This window comes from Mobula hypostoma, chromosome 28 (assembly GCF_963921235.1).
Source record: "Mobula hypostoma chromosome 28, sMobHyp1.1, whole genome shotgun sequence".
In the NCBI taxonomy this organism is placed as follows: Eukaryota; Metazoa; Chordata; class Chondrichthyes; order Myliobatiformes; family Myliobatidae; genus Mobula; species Mobula hypostoma.
In genome coordinates this window covers 27,061,393-27,085,057 of record NC_086124.1, presented here as the reverse complement: position 1 = coordinate 27,085,057, position 23,665 = coordinate 27,061,393, and the positions used below count along the sequence as shown (strand labels likewise).

The 23,665-nt window shown below is 48.0% G+C and overlaps 2 protein-coding genes across 2 annotated transcripts; both read right to left on the bottom strand.

Annotated features, from left to right (window-relative positions):
* Nucleotides 1–330: 330 nt before the first annotated feature.
* LOC134338968 (uncharacterized) lies at nucleotides 331–1,855 on the bottom strand. Its single transcript, XM_063035189.1, has one exon. The coding sequence runs from the start codon at nucleotides 1,831–1,833 to the stop codon at nucleotides 331–333; it is 1,503 nt and encodes a 500-aa protein (XP_062891259.1). The 5' UTR covers nucleotides 1,834–1,855.
* Nucleotides 1,856–3,216: 1,361 nt separating this feature from the next.
* On the bottom strand, nucleotides 3,217–18,758 carry LOC134338967 (golgin subfamily A member 6-like protein 24; the record flags this gene model as incomplete). The annotated part of the gene is made up of 3 exons (XM_063035188.1): nucleotides 18,629–18,758; nucleotides 3,627–5,054; nucleotides 3,217–3,353 (listed from the first exon to the last, which is right to left on the bottom strand). Coding segments are annotated over exons 1-3 (1,695 nt in total), but the record flags the coding sequence as incomplete, so codon positions are not given.
* Between the last annotated feature and the right edge of the window lie 4,907 nt (nucleotides 18,759–23,665).

The following is a 23,665-nucleotide window of genomic DNA, read 5'->3' as shown; positions in this document are numbered from 1 at the left end:
GTGCTAAATTTCCCCTGCTATAGGAAACATTGTCTCCACGTCCACTCTAAGGAGACCGTCCGTCTTTTAGCAAGAAGGCAAATCTCTTTACCCATGATGGAGAAGGGGACAGGAATGAAGGTTGCCTTGCAAGAAGCCGGCATGCACTCGATGGGCCGAATAGCCTCCTCTCCATTGTTAGAACAGGCACGGAACAGGCAGACAATTTGGGGACAATGTCAATAATGGCTATTTATTTGGAGCTCCGAGATATCAGGACAAATTAGAATAAAAATTAGATAAGGAAACGTTTTGTGTTTTCCAGACACCCCCTCCCTCCCTCCGAAGCACTCACTTCCCCGTGGGGGTTCTCTTCTTCGGCCCGTCCAGCCTTCTGCCCCGTTCCCTTTGCTCTCTCTTCAAGGTCCACGAGTACTCGTTGAAGACGAGGACAAAGATGGGGTTCCGCAGTGCCTTGCGGAACTCGTGCTCGTAAGCCTGCAGCCTACCCTGCCTCGACCGCCTCCTCCTCCTCCTCCTGCTCCTCGTCTCCGAGCTCGGGGCCGTCGGGCTGTCGTGGCCCGACGGCCGGCTCCGGGACCGGGCGGCGGCCGGCTCTGCCCTCGACAGGTCGCGGGGCTGGCACACGGCCTCCCTGAACATCCGGTGGTAGTATCTGACGAGGGTGTCCGCTGCCTTGGCGCTGAGCCAGGGTCCCCGCACGATGTTGGCGACGGCGTTGAAGAATAGCGCGTCCGGGCTCAGCGCCTCCCAGGGTCGCGGCTGCTCGCAGACGGCGCCTCCCTCCTCCTTTTCCTGCCCGAGGAACCGCTGGAACGTCTCCGCGCTGGTCAGGAGGCGCAAGAAATCGGGGAAACTCACCTCCTCGCCATCGCTCGCAGCCAAGAACTGCAGCGGGCTGGGGACCAAGGCATTTCCGGAACGGAGGCGCAGTGCACTGGTGATGCCGAGAATGGAGACGCTGTCGATGTTGTCCCGGCAATTCCTATCGAAGAGTTCGTAAAACTCCCGGAAGGCGCTAACCTGCTCCTGGGTGAGGGGTCCATCGGCGGAGCCGTCGCTCGGCCCTCGGGCGTCGAGGTACAGCGCCAGTCGCTGCGAACTCACCCCCATGAACTTGGGAGAAGCCGCGTCTCCTCTCCTCCCCTCGGGCCCGAATCCTGCCCTCATGCGGCGGTGGTAATAGCGGACGATGTGGCCGGCGGACTGCGTGGAGAGGCGCCCGAGGCGTAGCACCTCGGACAGTACCCTGTAGAGCAGCGCCGGGTCGCCCGTGCGGGAGCTGATGGCGCCGGACAGCTGGGCCACGTAGCCCAGGTACAGACTTGCATCGCCGGCGAAGCGCACGAAGTCGGTAAAGCCCACCGCGCCGTCCGCGTCCGAGTCCATCTGCCGCAGCAGCTGGCGGAGCGGGCCGGCAGGAAGCGGCGTTCGCAGCGCGGAGCACAGGCTGCGGGCGCTGATGGCGCGGTGGTCCGGGGGCTCGGACAGCAGCAGGAAGAGTTCGTGGTAGGCGTCCAGCTCGTCCTCGGACAGGGCCGCCCCTGGCTGCTTGTGTGGGGAACCGACTCGGTGAGAGCTCTGGGTGCCCGGCTTCACCCGCTTCTTCCTCCGGTGAGGCGGACTGTCGGGCACCGGGAGCGGCCGGACGGCTCCAGCCACGGCGGGCGAAGTCACCCGACCGGCGCCCGGCTCCTCCGGGCGCCGGCCTACCGTCACCGCCGTCTCGGTGGTCTGCGCAGTACGCTCTCTCTCCGGGGTCCTTCCGACATCGAGCTCGGCCCCCAGCCTCTCCATGAGGCTCTCCACCGCCCGGCTGACGGCGCTCCACATCAGGGTCACGGTCCTGTCGGCGCCCTGCGCTCTGCCGGCACCCCGCCGGCCTCTCTCTCCGGGCACATCTTGCTTCGCCTTGTCTTGCTCCGCAAACACACCGCGATCCCTGCTCGTCTCTTCCTGCCCGCCTGCGCCGAGTCTCCTCCGACCCTCGCCCTCTGTCTCCCGGCCCTCCTCTCCCACCTCATTTTCTTCTTCTTCCCTCCTCTCTTGCTCCATCTTTTCTTCCTCCTTCATCCTTTCTCCCCTCTCCCCCTCTCTCGCCCCCTCCTCTTCTGCTCTCTCCCCTTCGCTCCCCTTTCCCCCCTCTCTCAGCCTTTCCCCCTCTCCTGCCCTCTCCTCCTTCTCCCCCCTCACCCTCTCCTCTCTCATTACCCTCCCTTCCTCCAGCAGCCTCTCCTCCTCCCTCATTGCCCTTCCTCCCTCCATCAGCTTCTCTTCCTCCCTCGACCTCTTCTCCTCACTCAGCCTCTCCTCTCTCATTACCGTCCCTTCCTCCATCAGCCTCTCCTCCTCCCTCGCCCTCCCTTCCTCCCCCACCATCTCCTCCTCCATCATTGCCCTTCCTCCCTCCATCAGCCTCTCCTCCCTCATTGCCCTCCCTTCCTCCATCAGCCTCTCCTCCCTCATTACCCTCCCTTCCTCCATCAGCCTCTCCTCCTCCCTTCCTTCCTCCATCAGTCTCTCCTCCCTTGCCCTCCCTTCCTCCATCAGTCTCTCCTCCCTCATTGCCCTCCCTTCCTCCATCAGCCTCTCCTCCTTCCTTGCCCTCCCTTCCTCCATCAGTCTCTCCTCCCTCATTGCCCTCCCTTCCTCCATCAGTCTCTCCTCCCTCATTGCCCTCCCTTCCTCCATCAGCCTCTCCTCCTTCCTTGCCCTCCCTTCCTCCATCAGTCTCTCCTCCCTTGCCCTCCCTTCCTCCATCAGTCTCTCCTCCCTCATTGCCCTCCCTTCCTCCATCAGTCTCTCCTCCCTCATTGCCCTCCCTTCCTCCATCAGCCTCTCCTCCCTCATTACCCTCCCTTCCTCCATCAGCCTCTCCTCCTCCCTTGCCCTCCCTTCCTCCATCAGTCTCTCCTCCCTTGCCCTCCCTTCCTCCATCAGTCTCTCCTCCCTCATTGCCCTCCCTTCCTCCATCAGCCTCTCCTCCTTCCTTGCCCTCCCTTCCTCCATCAGTCTCTCCTCCCTCATTGCCCTCCCTTCCTCCATCAGCCTCTCCTCCCTCATTACCCTCCCTTCCTCCATTGGTCTCTCCTCCCTCATTGCCCTCCCTTCTTTCAACAGCCTATCCACCTCTCCTACCCCCTCCTCCTCCCCAGCCCTCTCCTCCTCCTCCGCCCTCTCCTCCTCCCCCGCCCTCTCCTCCTCTCCTGCCATATCTTCCCTCAGCCTCAATTCCTCTTTCTCTCTCTCCTTCCTTTGTTCTTCTTCCTCTGTGGTCCCCCTGTCTTCCCTCATTTGCTCCTCCTCTTTTCTTTGCCCTTCCCTCTTCATCCTTTCTTCCTCCCTGATCCTCTCTTCCTCCCTCATCTCCTCCTCCTTCATCCTCTCTTCCTCCATCTTCCTCTCTTCTTCATTCACCCTCTCTTCCTCGTTCATCCTCTGTTCTTCCCCCATCTTCTCCTCCTCCCTCATCCTCTCCTCCTCCCCCATACCCTCATCTTCCTTAATTCGCTCTTCCCTCATCCTTGCCTCGTCTTTTATCCTCTCCTCTTCTCTTACCTTCTCCCCCTTCTCTCTCTCATCCTCTCTCCCCTCCATTTTCTCTTGCTCATCAATCATTTCCTCACCTTCCTGTACTTCCTCATCCTCTTCCTCCTCGCTGTCCTCCACCTCCTCATAAACTAACTCACATGTGTCATTCCCTTCCTCCTCCCCCTCCAGCTCCACCTGTTTCTGTTCACCCATTATAACCCTCTCTTCCTCTACTTGGCCCCTTGTTTCTACACTCTCTTCGTCCCTTCCAGTTTTTAACTTCTCTTCACTTTTTGCCTCTCTATCTCCAGTGTCCCTTTCCTCTCCAATCACCTGTCCACCCCATTTGTCTTCGTCAATCTTCTGTCTTCCCCAATTGTTCTCCTCTCCCTCATTTCCTCCCCTCTTGTCCTTCTCCCCTTCCATTTTCTCTCTCAGTTCTTCCTCCTTTCTTTCCTCTTTTGGGAGTTCTTCATCCCTCTTATCCTCCTCTCTTTCCATTTTCTCCCTCAGTTCTTCCTTCTCCCTTTCCTCTTTCAGGAGTTCTTCATCCCTCTTGTCCTCTTCTCTTTCTATTTTCTCTCGCAGTTCTTCCTCCTCTGTTTCCTCTTTCAGGAGTTCTTCATCCCTCTTGTCATCCTCTCCGTTCATTTTCTCTTTCAGTTCTTCCTCCTCTCTTTCTTCTCTCCAGAGTTCTTCATCACTCTTGCCCTCCTCTCCCTTCTGTCCTCCTTTCTTGTTCTCCTCTCTGTCCATTTTCTCTCTCAGTTCTTCCTCCTCTTTTTCCTCTTTTGGGAGTTCTTCATCCCTCTTGTCCTGCTCTCCATCCATTTTCTCTCTCAGTTCTTCCTCCTCTTTTTCCTCTTTTGGGGGTTCTCCATCCCTCTTGTCCTCCTCTCCATCTATTTCTTCTCTCAGTTCTTCAACCTCTCGTTCCTCTTTTGGGGGTTCTTCCTCCCTCTTGACCTCATCTCCATTCATTTCCTCTCTCAGTTCTTCCTCTGCTCTTTCCTCTCTTGGGAGTTCTTCCGTTTCACTCATCCATTCATCCTTTTCCATTTCAACTTTTTCACCTTGACTCTGTGTCTCCCGTTTGCTTCTTTCTGCATCTTCCTGTCCCCCCTCTTGTGTGTTTCTCTCTTCTTCTTCTGTTTTACTCATCACTTCCTTTTCTATTCCCTCTTCCTCCTCCCTTTCCTCTTCCTTTTGGTCTTTATCCTCTTCTTCCTTGCTCACCTTGCTTCCCTCTTCAGTTTTCTCCATTTCTTCTTCCTCCAATTTACTCAGCTCTGTCTCCTCGAGTTCTGCACCCTTTGCCTCTGCTTCCCCGTCGGCCTCTCTCTCCTCTTCTTCTGCCTCTTTCCTGTCCTCCCCCAATACCAGTTTCCTGCCAGCTTCATCTCGTTGCCTGCCTGCCTCCTCCTCTGCCACTCCTGTCTCTTGTCCCTCCTCAATCGCCTCGATATCCTCGATTTTTGCCTTGTTCTTCAGTGTAGTTTCCACCTCCTCCTCTTCCTCACTTCCTGTGCTGTACAGCTCTTCTTCATCCTCCTCTTCTTCTTCCCTCCTCAATCTTTCCTTCTCCTCCTGCCATGCCCTGTCCTCTGCTTCGTGCCTCCTCCTAACATCATCCCTCACCTTCTCCCTCTCCCCATCCTTCTCCTCCTCCCTGCTGTTCTGTCCACTGGCAGACAAAGTTGGCATCATTCTCCCTTCAGCCTTACGAGGTTCAATTTGACTGCACGACGCTGTCTGAACTTCGAAGAAATCACCTCAACTCTTATTGTGCTCTTTGGAATAAGCCGTTTTATTTTGTCCAGTTTCTTTCTGGAAAGAACTTCTCAGATGTACGATCAGGGGTAGTCAAACCTTGTCATACCTGGTTCCATTTGACACTCTCTAACATCTACCTCAGAATTGTTAGTTTGATTCACACCTCACTCACTATATGTGGGCACTTCTCCGGTGCTCAGGCACTGGTTAAGCAGAGTTTCTGTCGCAGAACCCTCCTGTCAGTCTCCAAGATTTGGGCTTTCTTCTTTTCAGATCAGTTGGGTCAGTACTGTTGGTGAGAGCTCTGAGACGTTGGGTGTGCCTGTGTGCACACAGTGTTTGTGATGTCACCTGCATCAGCAGTGCCTCAGGCTGCTGAGGGTTATTGACTCAGTCAGCTCCATCACTGGCACAATGGGCACAACCCTCCCCACCGTCCCGACACCTCCCAGAGGCAGGGCCTCGAGAAGGTGGCATCCATCTGACTATTTGGGACGCGCCCCCTTCTTGCTACAGTCCAGGAGGAGTTACAGGAGCCTTGCTCAGTGACTCAGGGAGAGCTTCTTCCCCTCTGCCACCAGGTTTCTGGACCCTCTGTAGGCACTACCTCTCTTTTTCTTTTCCACTATTTATGTATCTTTGGGTGGCCGGTGGAGACAGATCTCTACCAAAGGAGGCGGAAGGCGCTTCTTCCCTCTGCTAACCTTTGGGCCACCCCTGGGCGAGGTGTAGCACCTGCTTAGCCGCACCCCCCCCCGCCACCCCTGATCAGGGTCACACAACTCCATGGGAGCGGGTGGTGGATGGTCGTATGAGCAGCCGGTGCAGATCACAAGTCCTGGTTATGCGACCACTGACGCCAGGCAGACAATCTCTGAAGAGTATTGATAATGGCTGGGGTCACCCGTCCTGCCCAAAAGAAGGCAATGGCAAACCACTTCTGTAGGAAAAATTTGCCAAGAACAGTCGTGGTCATGGAAAGACCATGATTTCCCACATCATATATACGGCACAGAACAAACGAATGAATTTTTGTAATTTATGGTAACTATATTCTTGGTTCTGTTGCCACAAGACAGCAAATGTTTAAGTCAGCAACAAAAAAATCCGACTCTGCTTTCTGCTGCCTCTTTCACGTCAGGCGGTTGAAGAAGTTTGGTATGGGCCCCCAAATCTTTCTTTAGGGGCACAACTCAGAGCATCCTGACTGGTTGCATCACTGCCTGGTATGGGAACTGTACTTCCCTCAATCGCAGGACTCTGCAGAGAGTGGTGCGGACAGCCCAGCGCATCTGTAGTTGTGAACTTCCCACTATTCAGGACATCTACAAAGACAGGTGTGTAAAAAGGGCCCGAAAGATCATTGGGGACCCGAGTCACCCCAACCACAAACTGTTCCATCTGCTACTCTCTGGGAAACAGTACCTCAGCATAAAAGCCAGGACTAACAGGCTCTGGGACAGCTTCTTCCACCAGGCCATCAGACACAATGCTGACACAACTGTATTTCTATGTTATACTGGCTATCCTGCTGTACACAATATTTATTGTAAATGTCTATAAATTCCACATTGCACATTTAGACGTAAAGATTTTTACTCCTCATGTATATAAAGGATGTAAATAATAAAGTCAATTCATGATAGCCACCTTTCCAAGTTTCCTGTGCAAGGGAGTCTTGCAGGAATTAGTGAGACCGATACATTCCCCCAGGGCTCTGCCTGACACGGGGGTGCAGGGCCATCATTTAGGCCTGCGTAGCCTGACCCTGACTGCCCTGAGGAGGTGAAGGTGGGCTGCTGGAAGTACCTGTGTGGAATGAGTACCCCCAGTAAGAAGGGAGATCTAGGAATTTGATCTATGGGCGTAGTCGGGCAAAGGTCTTCATCCAGGACAGAGAGCTGGGGGTGTGACATACAATATAGAATATTACAGCACGTTGCAGACCCTATGGCCCACAATGCTGTGCCAACCTATTAATTAGCTTAACTAACCTAACGCTTCCCTCTGCATGTAGCTCACCACATTTTTCTGCTTTTTTATGAGGCTGAGCTGCTAGCTCGACACTCAACCCTGCAAAGGATGGAAAATGTACGAGCAGCTGGCCGGAGTGGAACCTGGGACCACTCGCCTCGAAATCCGGTGCGAATGCAACTACAGCACCGACCGGCCAAAACCTTAAAATGATGCTTCTGCGTATTACCCGTTTCTGCCCCCGGGGAAAAGTCTCTGGCTGTCCACTTATCTTGTAATGAGCTCCTTGGGCCTGTGTGGGGCGCCAGAGAGCATCGCACACCGAGTCTTTTAGAGCACCTGAATTGGTTAATTGTTGTTGTTAATCATTTAGGGTTCCTTGTATTTTTCTCGAGGGACTCACTCTTTGTAATGCATTCTCCTGGTGTTCTCTGTTTAAACTTGTTATGTTTATTTTGATAAACTCCGTGATTCTGTTACTGATGTTATTTAAGCAGGTAACACACACACAAAATCCTGGTGAACGCAGCAGGCCGGGCAGCATCTATAGGAAGAGCTACAGTCGACGTTTTGAGCCGAGACCCTTCATCATTAGTCCTGACGAAGGATCACGGCCCGAAACATCGACTGTACCTCTTCCTATAGAAGCTGCCTGGCCTGCTGCGTTCCACCAGCATTTTTTGTGTGTGTTGCTTGAATTTCCAGCAACCGCAGGTTTCCTCGTGTTTGCGTTATTTAAGCAGGCGCCTGATTAGCGTTAATCGCAGGGTCCTGGTTTGGAGAATATTACGTCCTGCAGTGTCATTTGGCGGAGCCACCGATTTTCTTTTGGAATTCTTCTGAATAAACTTTGGTTGCCGTCTCTTCACTGGAGGGTGTCTTTCCTCTGCACTTGGCTTCCAACATTGCCAGCGCAATGTCCCTTATTATCTTGTAAAACTCTATCCAGTCACTTCTCATCATCCTTCGCTCCAAAGAGAAAAGCCTGAGCTCGCTCAACCTTTCCTCATAAGACATGCTCTCAAATCCAGATAGCATCCTGGTAAATCTCCTCTGTGCCCTCTCTAAAAATTCCTCCTCCTTCCTATAAGAACTGAACACAATGCTCCAAGTGCGGTCTAACCAGGGTTTTATAGAGCTGCAACATTACCTCCTGGCTCTGAATTCAGTCACACTCAGCAGGAGCTGGTGTGGTTGAAGATAGAAACTAATCTATGAGTGTTACTTGACATCACTGTATGTTCTAACCTCAGTCTAAGGACAATTAAAATTTATTTGCACTCAGTGGCCAATTTATTAGGCAAAAGCTGTACATCTGCTTATTAATGAAAATATTTAATCAGCCAATTAGCTACTCAATGCATAAAATCATGCAGAAATGATCAAACGGGTTCTCTTGTTGTTCAGACCAAACATCAGAATGGGGAAGAAATATAAGTGACTTAGACCGTGGAATGATTGTTGGTGCCAGATGGGGTGATTTGAGTATCTCAGGAACTGCTGATCTCCTGGGATTTTCATACACAGCAGTTTCTAGAATTTACAGAGAAAAACAAAAGCAAAACATCCGGTGAATGGCATTTCTGTGGGTGAAAACACCTTGTTGATGAGAGAGGTCAGAGGAGGATGGCCAGACCGGTTCAAAGCAAGAGGAAGGCAATAGTAACTCAAATAACCACACGTCACAACAGAAGCGTGTAGAAGAGCATCTCTGAATGTATAACACGTCGACGCTTGAAGTGGATGGGCGACAGCAGCAGAAGACCACACCGGGTTCTACTCCTGTACCTAATAAAGTGGCCACTGAGTGCAGCTGTCAAAAGAAAAATCTCTCCCCGTCATAGAACAGCACAGCTGAGGAACAGACACAATCTCCGACATGCAGTGTGTCCTGCTGATACTGCTCACAGTGCGTCTTTAAGTTCTGGGGGACATTCCTTCTGCCAAGCAGATGCAGATGTAATATGTCTCATTCTATTCATTTTCAGGAAGGGCCGAAATCGTTCCAGAACAGACTGTGGTCCATTGTCACTGACTAAGTGTTCTGGAACACCAGGCTTCTCAACAGTGTGTGAGGATGTAGTGCAGATGATTGGGAACACTTCTGGCCACTTGTAGCTGCATCCACTACTACCAAGAAATTCGTGCCCATGAACGGTCCAACAAAATCCACATGAATCCTCTGTCAAGGCAATGCAGGCCACTCTCAGGGATGGAGAGGGGCCTGTTCTTGGCACCTTCAGGACATGTTGGCATCCTAAACAGTGCCACCAGACAAAGCCTCCAGCCAACGTTCTAATTTTAACCATGACTGGCATGAAGCTCTCGGTGTGGATGGTACAACAACTCTCACTCCGCAGTAAGCCAATCTCCGTCAAGGGCAAGTTCATCCCGGTGCTGGTAAAGATTTCTGCTGTTTATTCCAGCCACTCTGGGTGGCCACGTAGATCTGAGACAGTGTGAGGTCTTTTTTAGTTTCCCTTTGGATCATCTCTGCCGTAATAGGGAGACCTTCGATCAGCGTTAGAGAGAATACGTCAAGAGGAGCGTCCTCGTTTGTAAATTTTCCAAGGGCAAAAGGGATAATCCACTGGCATTTCCACATTTAATTGCCCTCTTGAACTCGATCTTGTAATTGAGTCCTCCAAGAAACAGGGTCCATCTCTGAATTTGTGCTGTTAGTGGAACAGCCTTCTGCCAATTGAAAATGGACACTAGTGATCGATGATCAGTAATGAGGGTAAACATGTGAAATTACTGCACCTACACCACAAGGTAAGGCGTCACAGGTAAGCTTCACGGGACGATGTGGATCATAATGTGTGAGTACTGTGTCTGATGTCACCATTTCCTTTGTCTTTTCATTTCAAGTTATAGTCGGTGACTTTAACCAGGCCTGTTTGGAGAAAACTCTGCCCGGTTATCACCAGCACGTAACCTGTTGCAGCCGAGGTCCAAACACACTGGACCACTGCTACACTACAATAAGGAATGCCTATTGTTCCTTAACGAGTCTGCATTTTGACAAGTCAGATCACTTAGCTGAACTCCTGCTACCTGAATACAGACAGAGCCTAGAGATCAAGGCTCCAGAGATCAACACAACCGAGAGATGGTCATGGGAAGCTGAGGAACGGTTACAGGATTGTCTTGAGTCACTGGACTTGGGCTGTGTTCAAGAACTTATCCGAGGACCTGATTGACTACACCAGGGTTGTTACAGACATAATTAAGACAGCTGTGGATAAATGTGTCCCCACAAAATCGTTCAGGGTTTTCCTAATCAGAAGTCCTGGATGAACAATGAAATTCGGAATCTGCTGAGAGCCAGATCAGAGACATTCAAGTCTGGAGATCGAGAAAGCTACAAGAGGTGCGGGTACGATCTCTGGAAAGCTATCTCATGGGTGAAGTGGGGATTCTGGACTAGATTGGAATCAATGAGGGTTGCTCGAAAGCTGTGGCAGGGTTTGAATGCCATCACCTGCTACCAAGCTAAATCTTGTGACACAGGGGACAGCAGAGTTTTGCTTCCAGTTGAGCTCAATACCTCCTATGCTCGCTTTGACCACCAGAACAGGGAGGAACCATCGAGCAACCCAGTATCTCCCAAAGATCCTTTGGTCTCAGTATCTGAAGATGACACGTGGGCTGCCTTCAAGAGAGTGAATCCATGGAAAGCACCTGATCCAGACGGAATACCTGGCTGAGAACGGAAGACCTGTGCTGACACACCGGTGTGTTCATGGATATCTTCAAACTCTTGCTCCAGCAGTGTGTGGCACCCAACTGCTTCAAACAGGCTTCAATTGTACCGGTGTCCAAGAAGAGCGTGGTAACCTGTCTAAATGACTACCGCCCAGTGGCACTTACACCCACAGTAGTGAGATGTTTTGAGAGGCAAACCATATCAGCTCCTGTCTGGATGGTGACTTGGATCTGCTCCAGTTCACCTACTGAAGCAACTACAGCAGACACCATCTCATTGAGTCTTCACAAAACTCTCGAACATCTGGACAGCAAAGATGCAAACATCAGACTGCTCTTCATCGATTACAGCTTGGCATTTAACACCATCTTCCCCTCAAAGTAATCAGTTAGCTCCAAGACCAGGGCCTCAATACCCCCTTGTGCAATTGGACTCTGGATTTCCTGACTTGTAGACCTCAGATTGGCAAAAAAAAATCTCCTCCACAATCTCCATCAGCACAGGTGCACTGCAGGGATGTGTGCTCAGCCCCCTGCTCTACTCACTTTACACCTACGACTGTGTGACTCCAACACCATATACAAGTTTACTGATGACACCACTGTTGTGGGCTGTATCAAAGTGGGCGATGAATCAGCCTACAGGAGGGAGATTGAAAATTTGGCTGGGTGGTGTAGTAACAACAACCTCTCACTCAATGTCAAAAAGACCAAGGAACTGATTGTAGACTTCAGGAGAGGGAAACCAGAGGTCCATGAGCCAGTAATCAGAGGATCAGAGAAGGAGAGGGTCAGTAACATTAAATTCCTGGGTGTCACTATCTCAGAGGACCTGTCCTGGACCCATCATACAAATATTATTGCAAAGAAAGCACAGGAGGGCCTCTACTTCCTCAGGAGTCTGATGAGGTTTGGCACGTCACCAAAAACCTTGGCAAATTTCTATAGGTGTGTGGTGGAGAGTGTGCTGACTGGTTGCATTACATCCTGGAATGGGAACGTCAATGTCTTTGAGCAGAAAATCCAACAAAAGGTCGTGGATTCGGCCCAGCACATCACAGGTAAAACCCTCCCAACCATTGAGCACATCGACATGAAATGTTGCCATAGAAAATCAGCGTCCATCACCAAAGATCCTCACCGCCCAGGCCATGCTCCTTTCTTGCTGCTGCCATCAGGTAGAAGGTACAGGTGCCTCAGGACTCACACCACCAGGTTCAAGAACAGTTACCACCCCTCAACCATCAGGCTCTTGAACAAAAGGGGATTCCTACATGCACTTAAGGACTCTGTTATATTATCATTTCATGCTTGTTATTTATTGCTATTTAGTTATATCTACATTTGCAGTTTGTTGACAGTTTGCTGTTACTGTACTATAGATTTGCTAAGTACGTTCGCAGCAAAAGAATCTCAGGGTTGTATGTGATGTCGTGTATGTACTTTGATAATCAATTTTACTTTGAACTTTGGAAAGCTGTCTCAACACTGCTTTGTCCACTACCATTTCTTCCTGATCTGTAACAATGAGTTCAAGTGCTAGAACACAGTAGCTCGGTCTGGCAGGAACCTGTACGTGACAAATTCTAATATGTCCTTCGGCCTTGGGACACCCACCACTGCTGAAAGTTTCTCAGTACACTTGTGTAATTTCTTGTGCGTCAGTGGTGTGACCACAGTAAGTGATGCCCTTGTGTGTCAATGGTGTGACCACAGTAAGTGATGTTTGGTTTGAAGAATTCACACTTGTTGCACAATACCCTGAGCAAATAATCTAAAAATCTTTTTAACACTACCTTGAGATTTTGGAGATGCTCCTTGTCATCCCGACTGGTAACAATGATGTCATCCAGCTAACACTGAGCACCTGGACAGCCTTGCAGTACCTGACCCATAGCTTCCTGCAAGAGTGCAGTTGCAGATGCTCCTCCAAAAATTAAGCCTATAATAGCGTTAAAGCCCTTTGTGAGTTTTTATGGTGAGAAAGACTTTGGATTCTTCTTCCATCTCCATCTGTAAGTAGGCTTCAGCTAAGTCCATTTTGCCTCCAAGTGTATTCCTCCAGAAAGGTTTGCAAAGACATCCCCTGTTCTGGGCAGAGGGCATTGATCTACTTTTAGCATTGGGTTTATGGTAACCTTGTGTGGGCATGTGGCCAAGTGGTTAAGGCATTGGACTAGCAACCTGAACGTCATGAGTTCGAGCCCCAGCCGAGGTAACGTGTGTTGCGTCCTTGAGCAAGGCACTTAATCACACATTGCTCTGCGACGTCACTGGTGCCAAGCTGTATGGGTCCTAATGCCCTTCCCTTGGACAGCATCGGTGTCATGAAGGGGGGAGACTTGCAGCATGGGCAACTGCTGGTCTTCCATACAACCTTGCCTAGGCCTGCGCCCTGGAGAGTGAAGACTTACGGATGCCTTTATGGTAACCTTAAAATCACCACAGATACTGACCGACCCATTATTCTTGTCTACTGGGACCACTGGTGTTCCACTCAACCTTGGAAAGAGCTCCTTCAGCCTCCATGTGATCTAGCCCCCTGGCTACCTTATCACAGACGGTATAAGGAACCGGATGGGCTTTGCAAAACTTGGGTGTGGCATCTTCACTATTTTACGCCTTGATATGTTTTGAGTTTTCCAGTGCCGTCCTTGAACACCGCAGTGGCATCGTCCAACACACATAAAAGTTGCTGGTGAACGCAGCAGGCCAGGCAGCATCTCTAGGAAGAGGTACAGTCGACGTTTCAGGCCGAGACCCTTCGTCAGGACTAACTGAAGGAAGAGTGAGTAAGGGATTTGAAAGTTGGAGGGGGGAGGGGGAGATCCGAAATGATAGGAGAAGACAGGAGGGGGAGGGATGGAGCCAAGAGCTGGACAGGTGATTGGCAAAAGGGATATGAGAGGATCATGGGACAGGAGGCCCAGGGAGAAAGACGGCGGGGGGGGGACCCAGAGGATGGGCAAGGGGTATAGTCAGAGGGACAGAGGGAGAAAAAGGAGAGAGAGAGAGAAAGAATGTGTGTATATAAATAAATAACGGATGGGGTACGAGGGGGAGGTGGGACATTAACGGAAGTTTGAGAAGTCAATGTTCATGCCATCAGGTTGGAGGCTACCCAGACGGAATATAAGGTGTTGTTCCTCCAACCTGAGTGTGGCTTCATCTTTACAGTAGAGGAGGCCGTGGATAGACATGTCAGAATGGGAATGGGATGTGGAATTAAAATGTGTGGCCACTGGGAGATCCTGCTTTCTCTGGCGGACAGAGCCAGTGGCATCATCCAGTGCCTTTCTTAATTCACTTCCAATTGTCTCTGTTACAGATGATGTGGCTTGCAAATGGTCGAGTTGTGGTTGTCTCAGCCGATCATGACCCCACAATGCTGACTCACCTGGATGGCAAGCCCAATGTGTCTTATTGTCTCTTGTATCTCACAGTTATGAATGTCATTCCACAGGAACCACCTTTCCCCCAGTACAAGCTCTTAGTTGGATAACTGCAAGATTCAGCTGAGTGTCCTTTGAAATTCAGTTCAAACTCATTTTGTGGAGCCAGTGTCCAATTCCATTTTAATGAATTTGCCGTTCAGTTCTGGTGTAAGCCGTATTGCTGGTCTCATGTTAGTTTTCACCTTCTGAATCTCAAGTCCTGTGTCACTCTCATGATGATCAGATTTCTCATCAACAATGTGCAGCTTAGCTCTCTTTTTGAACCTGCAACTTGACTTTTTATCTTTTTCTCTTCCCTGTGCACTCCATTTATTTTTGTCTGCACTACATACTCTTTCTCTGTGTCTTACTTGATTGCATTATCTACAAGTTTCACCTGAAATCTGCACTGGTCTGGTGTATGAGAGCCCCTGCCAGGACAGTAACACAATTTGTTTGGCCGGGCAGGTTTCTGTTTGGACAGTGCAATTTCGTTCACGCTCAAACTTTCATTCCTGACTGCAACTGTTTCCATTGGTACATCAACTTCAACTTCTCTTTTAAAAGTAAGGTGTGCTTCAGTTAGGAATTATGTAAACAACAAAGAACGCTTAATCTTTAATATCTTACAATATTACTCAAATATTACTGATATATTACATACACAACAGTGCCTTCTGGAGACACACAGTTAGAATTCCTCTCATCAGTGTGTCCAAGTTTTCCTACCACTAGATTAGCCCCGAGTCCAGGGTAATAAGGACAGGAGGGCGAATGAAACTAGTTATAACAATTTTACTTCAGGGACTGTAAAGGGAGTGCTTAAACCCCCATTGCATTTTTTAAAGGGACAAAGCTGCTCTTCAGCTATTCTTTGACACCTGTTACTCTGCCCAGCACTAGGATGTTCAAAGTTCAAAGTAATTTATTTTCAAAGTAAGTATATGTCACCATATACAGCCCTGAGATCCATTCTTTTTTGCAGGCAATCACAGTAGAACAAAGAAATACAATCTCCCTCAACCTCTCTCTCCTCCTATTGAATTAGGAATTCAGTATCTAAAACTTTAAGGGATGCAGACTCAGTTACTCTAACCTACACATTTTCTTGCAGGCATTCACAGTAGACCAAAGGAATACAATAGCACAACGCTTTACAGTACAGGCAGACCTGGGTTTGATTCCCGCCACTGCCTGTAAAGAGTTTGTACGTTCTCCCCGTGACTGCATGGGTTTCCACCGGGTGCTCCAGTTTCCTCCCACAGTCCAAAGACCTACTGGGTAGGTTAAATGGTAATTGTAAATTGTCCTGCGGTTAGGTTAGGGTTAAACGGGGTTGTGGGGTTGCTGGTGGCGTGGCTCGAAGCTGGTGGCATGAATTGATAAAGGAACTCAGCAGGTCAGGCAGCATCTGTTTTGGGCTGAGACCCTTCATCAGGACTGAAAAGGAAGGTGCAGAAGTCAGATAAATCCTGCATATTAATATGGAATTAAAGTAAATTGGCCCTGACTTGGTGAGCCAAGGGTCCTGTTTCCATTCTGTAATTCCCTGTGACTGGAGCAGTTGGTAAATGGTTCACATGTACCGAGATACGGAGAAAAGCTGTTGTTCAAAATCAAGTTTATTGTCATATGCACAAGTACATTGATGAAGGTAGACTAGTGGATGTAGTGTGTATGGATTTCAGTAAGGCATTTGATAAGGTTCCCCATGCAAGGCTCATTCATAAAGTAATGAGATATGGGATCCAAGGAGACCTTGCTTGGTGGATCCAGAATTGGCTTGCCACAGAAGGCAAAGGGTGGCTGTAGATGGTTCGTATTCTGCATGGAGGACGGTGACCAGTGGTGTTCCACAGGGATCTGCTCTGGGACCCATACACGTTGTGATTTTTATAAATGACTTGGATGAGGAAGTGGAGGGATGGGTTAGTAAGTTTGCTGATGACACAAAGGTTGAGGGTGTTGTGGATAGTGTGGAGGGCTGTCAGAGGTTACAGTGGGACATCGATAGGATGCAGAACTGGGCTGAGAAGTGGCAGATGGAGCTCAACCCAGATAAGTGTGAGATGTTTCATTCTGGTAGGTCAAACTTGAAGACAGAATCTAATATTAATGGTAAGACTCTTGGCAGTGTGAGGGATCTTGGTGTCTGTGTCCTTGGGACACCCAAAGCTGCTGCGCACGTTTACATTGTTGCAAAGAAGGCGTATGTTGTATTGGCATTCTTCAGCCGTGGGTTTGAGTTCAAGAGCCATGAGGTAATGTTAAAGCTATATAAGACCTTAGTTAGACCCCTGGAGTACTGTGTTCAGTTCTGGCCACCTCACTACAGGAAGGATGTGGATACTATAGAGAGAGTGCAGAGGAGACTTGACAAGGATGTTGCCTGGATTGGAGAGCATGCCTCATGAGAATGGGTTGAGTGAACTTGGCTTTTTCTCATTGGAGCGACAGAGGATGAGAGGTGACCTGATACAGGTGTATAAGATGATGAGAGGCATTGATTGTGTGGCTAGCCAGAGGCTTTTCCCCAGGGCTGAAATGGCTAACATGAGGGGGCATAGTTTTAAGGTGCTTGGAAGAATGTACAAGGGGACATCAGAGATAAGTTTTTCACAAAGAGAGTGGGTGCATGGAATGCACTGTCAGTGACGGTGGTATAGGTGGATACAATAGGGTCTTTTAAGGGGCTCTTAGATAGGTATATGGAGCTTGGAAAAGTAGAGGGCTATGCGGTGAGGAAATTCTAGGCAGCTTCTAGTGTAGGTTACGTGGTTGGCACAACACTGTGAGCTGAAGGCCCTGTAACATGCTGCAGGTTTCTATGTTCTATGTCTCTATGTACACATGTGCACCGATACAGTGAAAAGCCTAACTAATGCAGAATCGCGGGAGCATGGCATTGTATAAGCAGCATTCACACACAAGAAGAAGCAACAAAAACATACACCATTTTTACTAGAAAGAAAAACAAAAAAATTCCTTTTTAGTGTACGGTGGTCAAGATTCAAGGTTATAAACATGAGAAAGTCTGCAGACGCTGGAAATGCTGAGGATGTTCTACGAGTCTGTGGTGGCCAGTGCTATCATGTTTGCTGTTGTGTGCTGGGGCAGCAGGCTGAGGGTAGCAGACACCAACAGAATCAATAAACTCATTCGTAAGGCCAGTGATGTTGTGGGGATGGAACTGGACTCTCTCACAGTGGTGTCTGAAAAGAGGATGCTGTCTAAGTTGCATGCCATCTTGGACAATGTCTCCCATCCACTACATAATGTACTGGTTGGGCACAGGAGTACATTCAGCCAGAGACTCATTCCACCGAGATGCAACACAGAGCATCATAGGAAGTCATTCCTGCCTGTGGCCATCAAACTTTACAACTCCTCCCTTGGAGGGTCAGACACCCTGAGCCAATAGGCTGGTCCTGGACTTACTTCCTGGCATTATTTACATATTACTATTTAAATTATTTATGGTTTTATTACTATTTAATTATTTATGGTGCAACTGCAACGAAAACCAGTTTCCCCCGGGATCAATAAAATATGACTATGACTATGACTATGACTATAAATCCAGAACAACACACACAAAATGTTGGAGGATCCTCCAGCTTAAGATTCAAGATTCATTAATATCATTTCCTGCACGCAAATGTAAGGAGAGTGAAGTTACTGTTATTCCAGATGTAATAATTACCAAAAACACTCAGTAGATAGCTTGTATACATAGATTGATTGTGATGTTAGACTGTACATAAGATGAGAGAGAAGAGAGAAATTGCCTTTAAACTCACGAGAGAGCAGAGGCTGTCAACTTTTTGCTGTTGCTGTTTCTGCAGCAGGCAATTTCTTTTTTACGAGGTCGGGTTGCTAGCTTGATGCTCAACCCAGCACAGATGGAAAGTGTGCCAGGGGAGCCGGCTGGATTCGAACTCGGGAGCCTTCGCTCCGAAGTCCGGCGCTGATGCCACTACGCCACCAGCCGGCTGACATAAGATGACTGACAGGAAATATAAAAGTAGTGGTAGAATTCGTGGGTGAAGGTGTTGATCAGCCTTACTGCTCGGGGAAACTAACTGTCTTTGAGTCTGGTGGTCCCGCTGTGGATGCTATGTAGCCTCCTCCCTGATGGGAGTGGGACAAACGGTCCATGAGCAGGGTGGATGGGGTCCCTCATGATGTTACTGGCCCTGTTCTGGCACCTGTCTTTGCCAGTGCTCTCCACTGGGGGCACTGTAGCACAGCGTCCAGGCTGGAGTTGCTGCTGCCCCCCGAGAGTTCGCTCGGCAGAGGGCAAGCTGTATTGTGGTCGACCCCAGATTTCTGCGGCATTCATGGACTCAGGGTCTGGACTTGTTTTTGTGTGGCTCTATTTTACTGATATCTTACTATCTTGTATGTACTATGTGTGCTTTGTGCTGTCTGTGACTGTTGGTTCTGTATTTTGCACTTTAGTCCCAGAATAACGCTGTCTCGTTTGGCTGTATGTGTGGTTGAATGACAATTAAACTTGGCTTGAATTGAATTGAATATACCCATGATGGCAGATAGGTTGGTGCCAGTGATGTGTTGGGCAGTTGTGACTAGCTGCCTTCTTGCCTGCTGCAGTGCAGTTCCCAAAACAAGCAGTGGTGCAGCTGGTTAAACTGCTCTTCTACTGCACATCTGTGGAACGAGGTGAGTATGAATGTTCAAAGTCCAGCTCCTTTCAGCCTCCTCAGAAAGCAGGGATGTCGGTGAGCTTTCTTGACAGCGTAGGAAGCTAAACAGTCGTGATTAGAGTTGTGCCGGACCAAATAGTTTTGGATGGCACCCAGACAGACCATTTCATAGACTGAGATAGAGAAAAGGAAAACAGAATGCAGAATAAATGTTACAGTTGCAGAGAAAGTGTGGCACAGGCAGATAAATTAAATTCCAATGGCCATGACGAGATAGATTGAGAGATCAGGAGTTCCCTAACCAACATTCCCTCTAATTTCGTTACATCTGCACATTGCTCTCAGCAGGAAATTTTTACACAGCCTGAAAACTGTGCAGCACTTTAAGTGTTATTTTTGTATTATGCACATCAAACAAACAGAAACCACAACTCAAAACACAAATAAATGATATCAAGCAGTTGAAGCAACTGACAGGCACAACAGTAAAAGTAAAATGTTTTGACTAGATGGCACTGGCATTCAGTGGGCCGGTGGTTTATTAAAAATGAGCTACTGGCTTCCATTCTGTGTTTATTGTTACAATTTGTATCAGTGTTGTAACTTGAAACACTGCCAATGTAAATACACTGAAGCTCTAAAATGTTTCAAGGTAAAGGTCATGGTAACTATTTAAACCTCTGGGGTAATGCCTTCTACAAAAGCTATTTGGAGTCAGGCGTTCCGATCAATGAGATGAGATTGGAGGTGTGTGTTAGAGAGGTGCTCTGCCCTATAAAAAAGACACACAAAGTCAGGTTACCGACAAAGCCTGCTCTTCTCAAGAAAGATCTGTTTACATGCGCCATGCCTCGATCAAAACAACTCTCAGAGATCCTTAGAAGAACTGTAGAGATGGACGAAGTTGGAAAAGGCTACAAAAGCATTTCCAAAGACCTGAGTGTTCATCAGTCCACAGTAAGAGAAATTGTCTACAAATGGAGGAAATTCAGTACTGTTGCTACTTTTCTTAAGTGGTCGTCCTGCAAAGATTGCAACAAGAGCTGAAGGAGGTGAAAAGGGTTCCATGGGTAACAGCAAAAGACCTGCAGAAATTTCTAGAACTTGCTAAAGTCTCTGTTCACGTGTCCACTATAAGAAAAACACTGAACAAGAATGGTGCTCATGAAGGACACCACAGCTCTCCAAAAAAAACTTTGCTGCACGTCTCAAGTTTGCAAAAGACCACTTCTATGTTCTATAACACTTTTGGGACAATGTTCTGTGGGACAGATGAGACAAAAGTTGAACTTTTTTGCAGAAATGCACATTGTAGGAAAAAGGGCGCTGCACACCAACACTAAAACCTCATCCCAACTGTGAAGCATGGTGGAAGGAGCATCATGGTCTGGGGCTGCTTTGCTGTCTCAGGGCCTGGACAGCTTGCAATCGTTGAGGGAACAATGAAGTCAAAATTGCATCAAGACATTTTACAGAAGTGTCAGGGTAACAGTCGATCACCTGAACCTTAATAGAAGTCAGATAATGCAACAAGGCAATGATCCGAATGACAAGAGTTAAGTCAACAACAGAGTGGTTTAAAAAGAAGAAAATCTGTGTTTTGAATGGACAAGTCAAAGTCCTGAACTTAATCCTATATAGTGGAAAGACCTGAAACAATTAGTTCATGCAAGGAAGCCCACCAATATCCCAGAGTTGAAGCAGTCTTATAAGGAGGAATGGCCTAAAATTCCTCCAAGCCGATGTGTAGGATTGATCAACAGTTACAGGAAACGTGTGGTTGAAGTTATTGCTGTACAAGGGGGTCACATCAGTTATTGGAAGCAAAGGTTTATGTACTTTTTCCAACACATACATGTAATATTGGATCATTTTTCTCAATAAATAAATGAACAAGTATAATGGTTTTTGTGTTATTTATTTAATTGGGTTATCTTTATGTAGTTTTAGGACTTACATGAAGATCTGATCATATTTTAGGTCATCTTTATGCAGAAATAGATAAAATTCTACAGAGTTCACAAACTTTCTAGCACCACTGTATATCAACATTATATATAGAAGAACATTCCAACTGTGCAGCAACATAGGCTATTTGCGTGTTACAGTATGGACACACATCCATGCACCTTAGAGGGAACAGTGTCCTTAACGTGCAACTGTTCTGATAGGTCATCAGTAGAACAAAGAAACAGCATCGCTTTATTTATTAATACATCTTTAAATGAGCAGGAGAAGTATTTCAAAATCATGGGTAATTTTGGGCTGAGCGTGGTTTGTAAGTGTACTTGACTTGTAGTAACAAAATGGCATTTTTTTCTCTGTAGCAAAATGGAACCTGTATTGTACCAGACTTCTTTGCTAATAGTGTTCATGCAACGCAATGCTGATGAAATCTGAGACCTTGGCAAACTGCATTCAGTTACTGAAAGAATGTTAAGTACTCTAATTAAGCAGAGGAACAGAATGCACCCTGTCCTTGAACTGATGTGCAGTAGCTGTACGTGTGTATACAGGAGTGACTGTTCTGTCTTTTTTGTAAAGCTATTACCAGCTCTTGCACACTGCTAGTTTTCCCTTGCTGCAAATAAAATAAATGTGCTTATAATTGATCCACTCTGAGTTAATTGTTGTTTGTTATAAGGCATAGTGAAACGTGCTCGACCGCAGACAACCGGAACTAGCAGGGATTGATGCTGTGGTTGGCATGGACTAGTTAACATAGAGCACTACAGCACAGAAAGAGGACATTCAGCCCATCTATTCTGTGTCAAATTATTATTCTGCCGTCCCATTGACATCTGCACCTGAACAATAGCCCTCCATGCAGTTATTCAAACTTATCTTAAGTGTTATAATCAAACCACTGTCACCTCCTTCTGAGTGAAGATGTTGTTTATTTACTTAGAGATTCAGTGTGGAAAAGGACCTTCCAACACAGCAAGCTGCACTGCCCAACAACCCATCTATTTAACCCGAGCCTAATCACAGGACGATTTACAATGACCAATTAACTTACTAGCTGGTCTGTGTTAGGACTGCGGGAGGAAACCAGAGCACCCGGAGGAAACCCTTGCGGTCATGGGGAGAACGTATAAACTTCTTACAGACAGAACTGGAAATTAACTCTGAACTCAGATGCTCCGAGCTGTAATAGTGTCGCATTAATGACTATGATACCATGGCGCCCCTCGTGTTTCCCTTAAATTATCACCTTTCACCTTAACCCATGACCTCTGGTTCTAGACTCACCCAACCTCAGTGGAAAAGTCCTGCTTGCAATTATCCCTCATAGACCATAAGGCCATAAGACATGGGAGCACAATTAGGCCATTTGGCCCAGTGAGTCTGCTCTACCATTCAATCATGACTGATCCTTTTATTGTCCTCCTCAGCCCCTCTCCCCGGCCTTCTCCCAGTAACCTTTGAGGCCGTGTCCTATCAAGAATCTATAAAGCTCTGCCGCCTGTGGTAATAAATTCCACAAATTCACCAGCTTCTGGCTAAAGACATTTCTCTGCATCTCTGTTTTAAATGGACGCCCCTCTTTCTGAGGCTGTGTCCTCTTGTCCTAGACTCCCCCACCATGGGAAACATCCTTTCCACATCTCCTCTGTCTAGGCCTTTTAACATTCTAAATTCCAGTGAGTATAGACCTAGAGCTATCAAACGTTCCTTGTATGATAACCCTTTCATTTGCAGAATCATCTGGACCTCCTCTGGACCCTCTCCAACGCCAGCATATCTTTGCTTCGATGAGGAGCCCAAAGCTGTTCGCTACACTCAAGGTGAAGCCTCAGCAGTGCCTTATAAAGCCTCAGCATCACATCCCTGAGGTTGTATTCTAGACCTCCTGAAATGAATGCTAACATTGCATTTGCCTTTCTCTCCATCGACTCTACCTGCAAGTTAACCTTCAAGTTGTTCTTCAAAAGGACTCCCAAGTCCCTTTGCATCTCAGTTTTTGGGATTTTCTCCTCATTTAGAAAATAGTCTGCACATTTATTTCTACAACCAAAGGGCTTGACCGTGCATTTTCCAACATTGTATTTCATTTGTTACTTTCTTGCCCGTTCTCCTAATCTGTCTAAGTCCTTCTGCAGCCTACCTGTTTCCTCAACACTACCTGCCCCTCCATCAATCTTTGTATCATCTGCAAACTTGGCAACAAAGCCATCGATTCCATCATCTAAATCATTTATATACACCATAAGAAGAAGCGGTCCCAACACTGACCCCTGCGGAACACCACTGGTCACTGGCAGACAAACAGAAAAGGATCCTAGCGGGACTGTTATATGTTGAAAGATTGGAGCGACTGGGGTTGTATACACTGGAATTTAGAAGGATGAGAGGGGATCTGATTGAAACATATAAGATTATTAAGGGATTAGACATGCTAGAGGCAGGAAACATGTTCCCGATGTTGGGGGAGTTCAGAACCAGAGGCCACAGTTTAAGAATAAGGGGTAAACAATTTAGAACGGAGTTGAGGAAAAACTTTTTCACACAGAGGGTTGTGGTTCTGCGGAATGCTCTGCCTCAGAAGGCAGTGGAGGCCAATTCTCTGGATTCTTT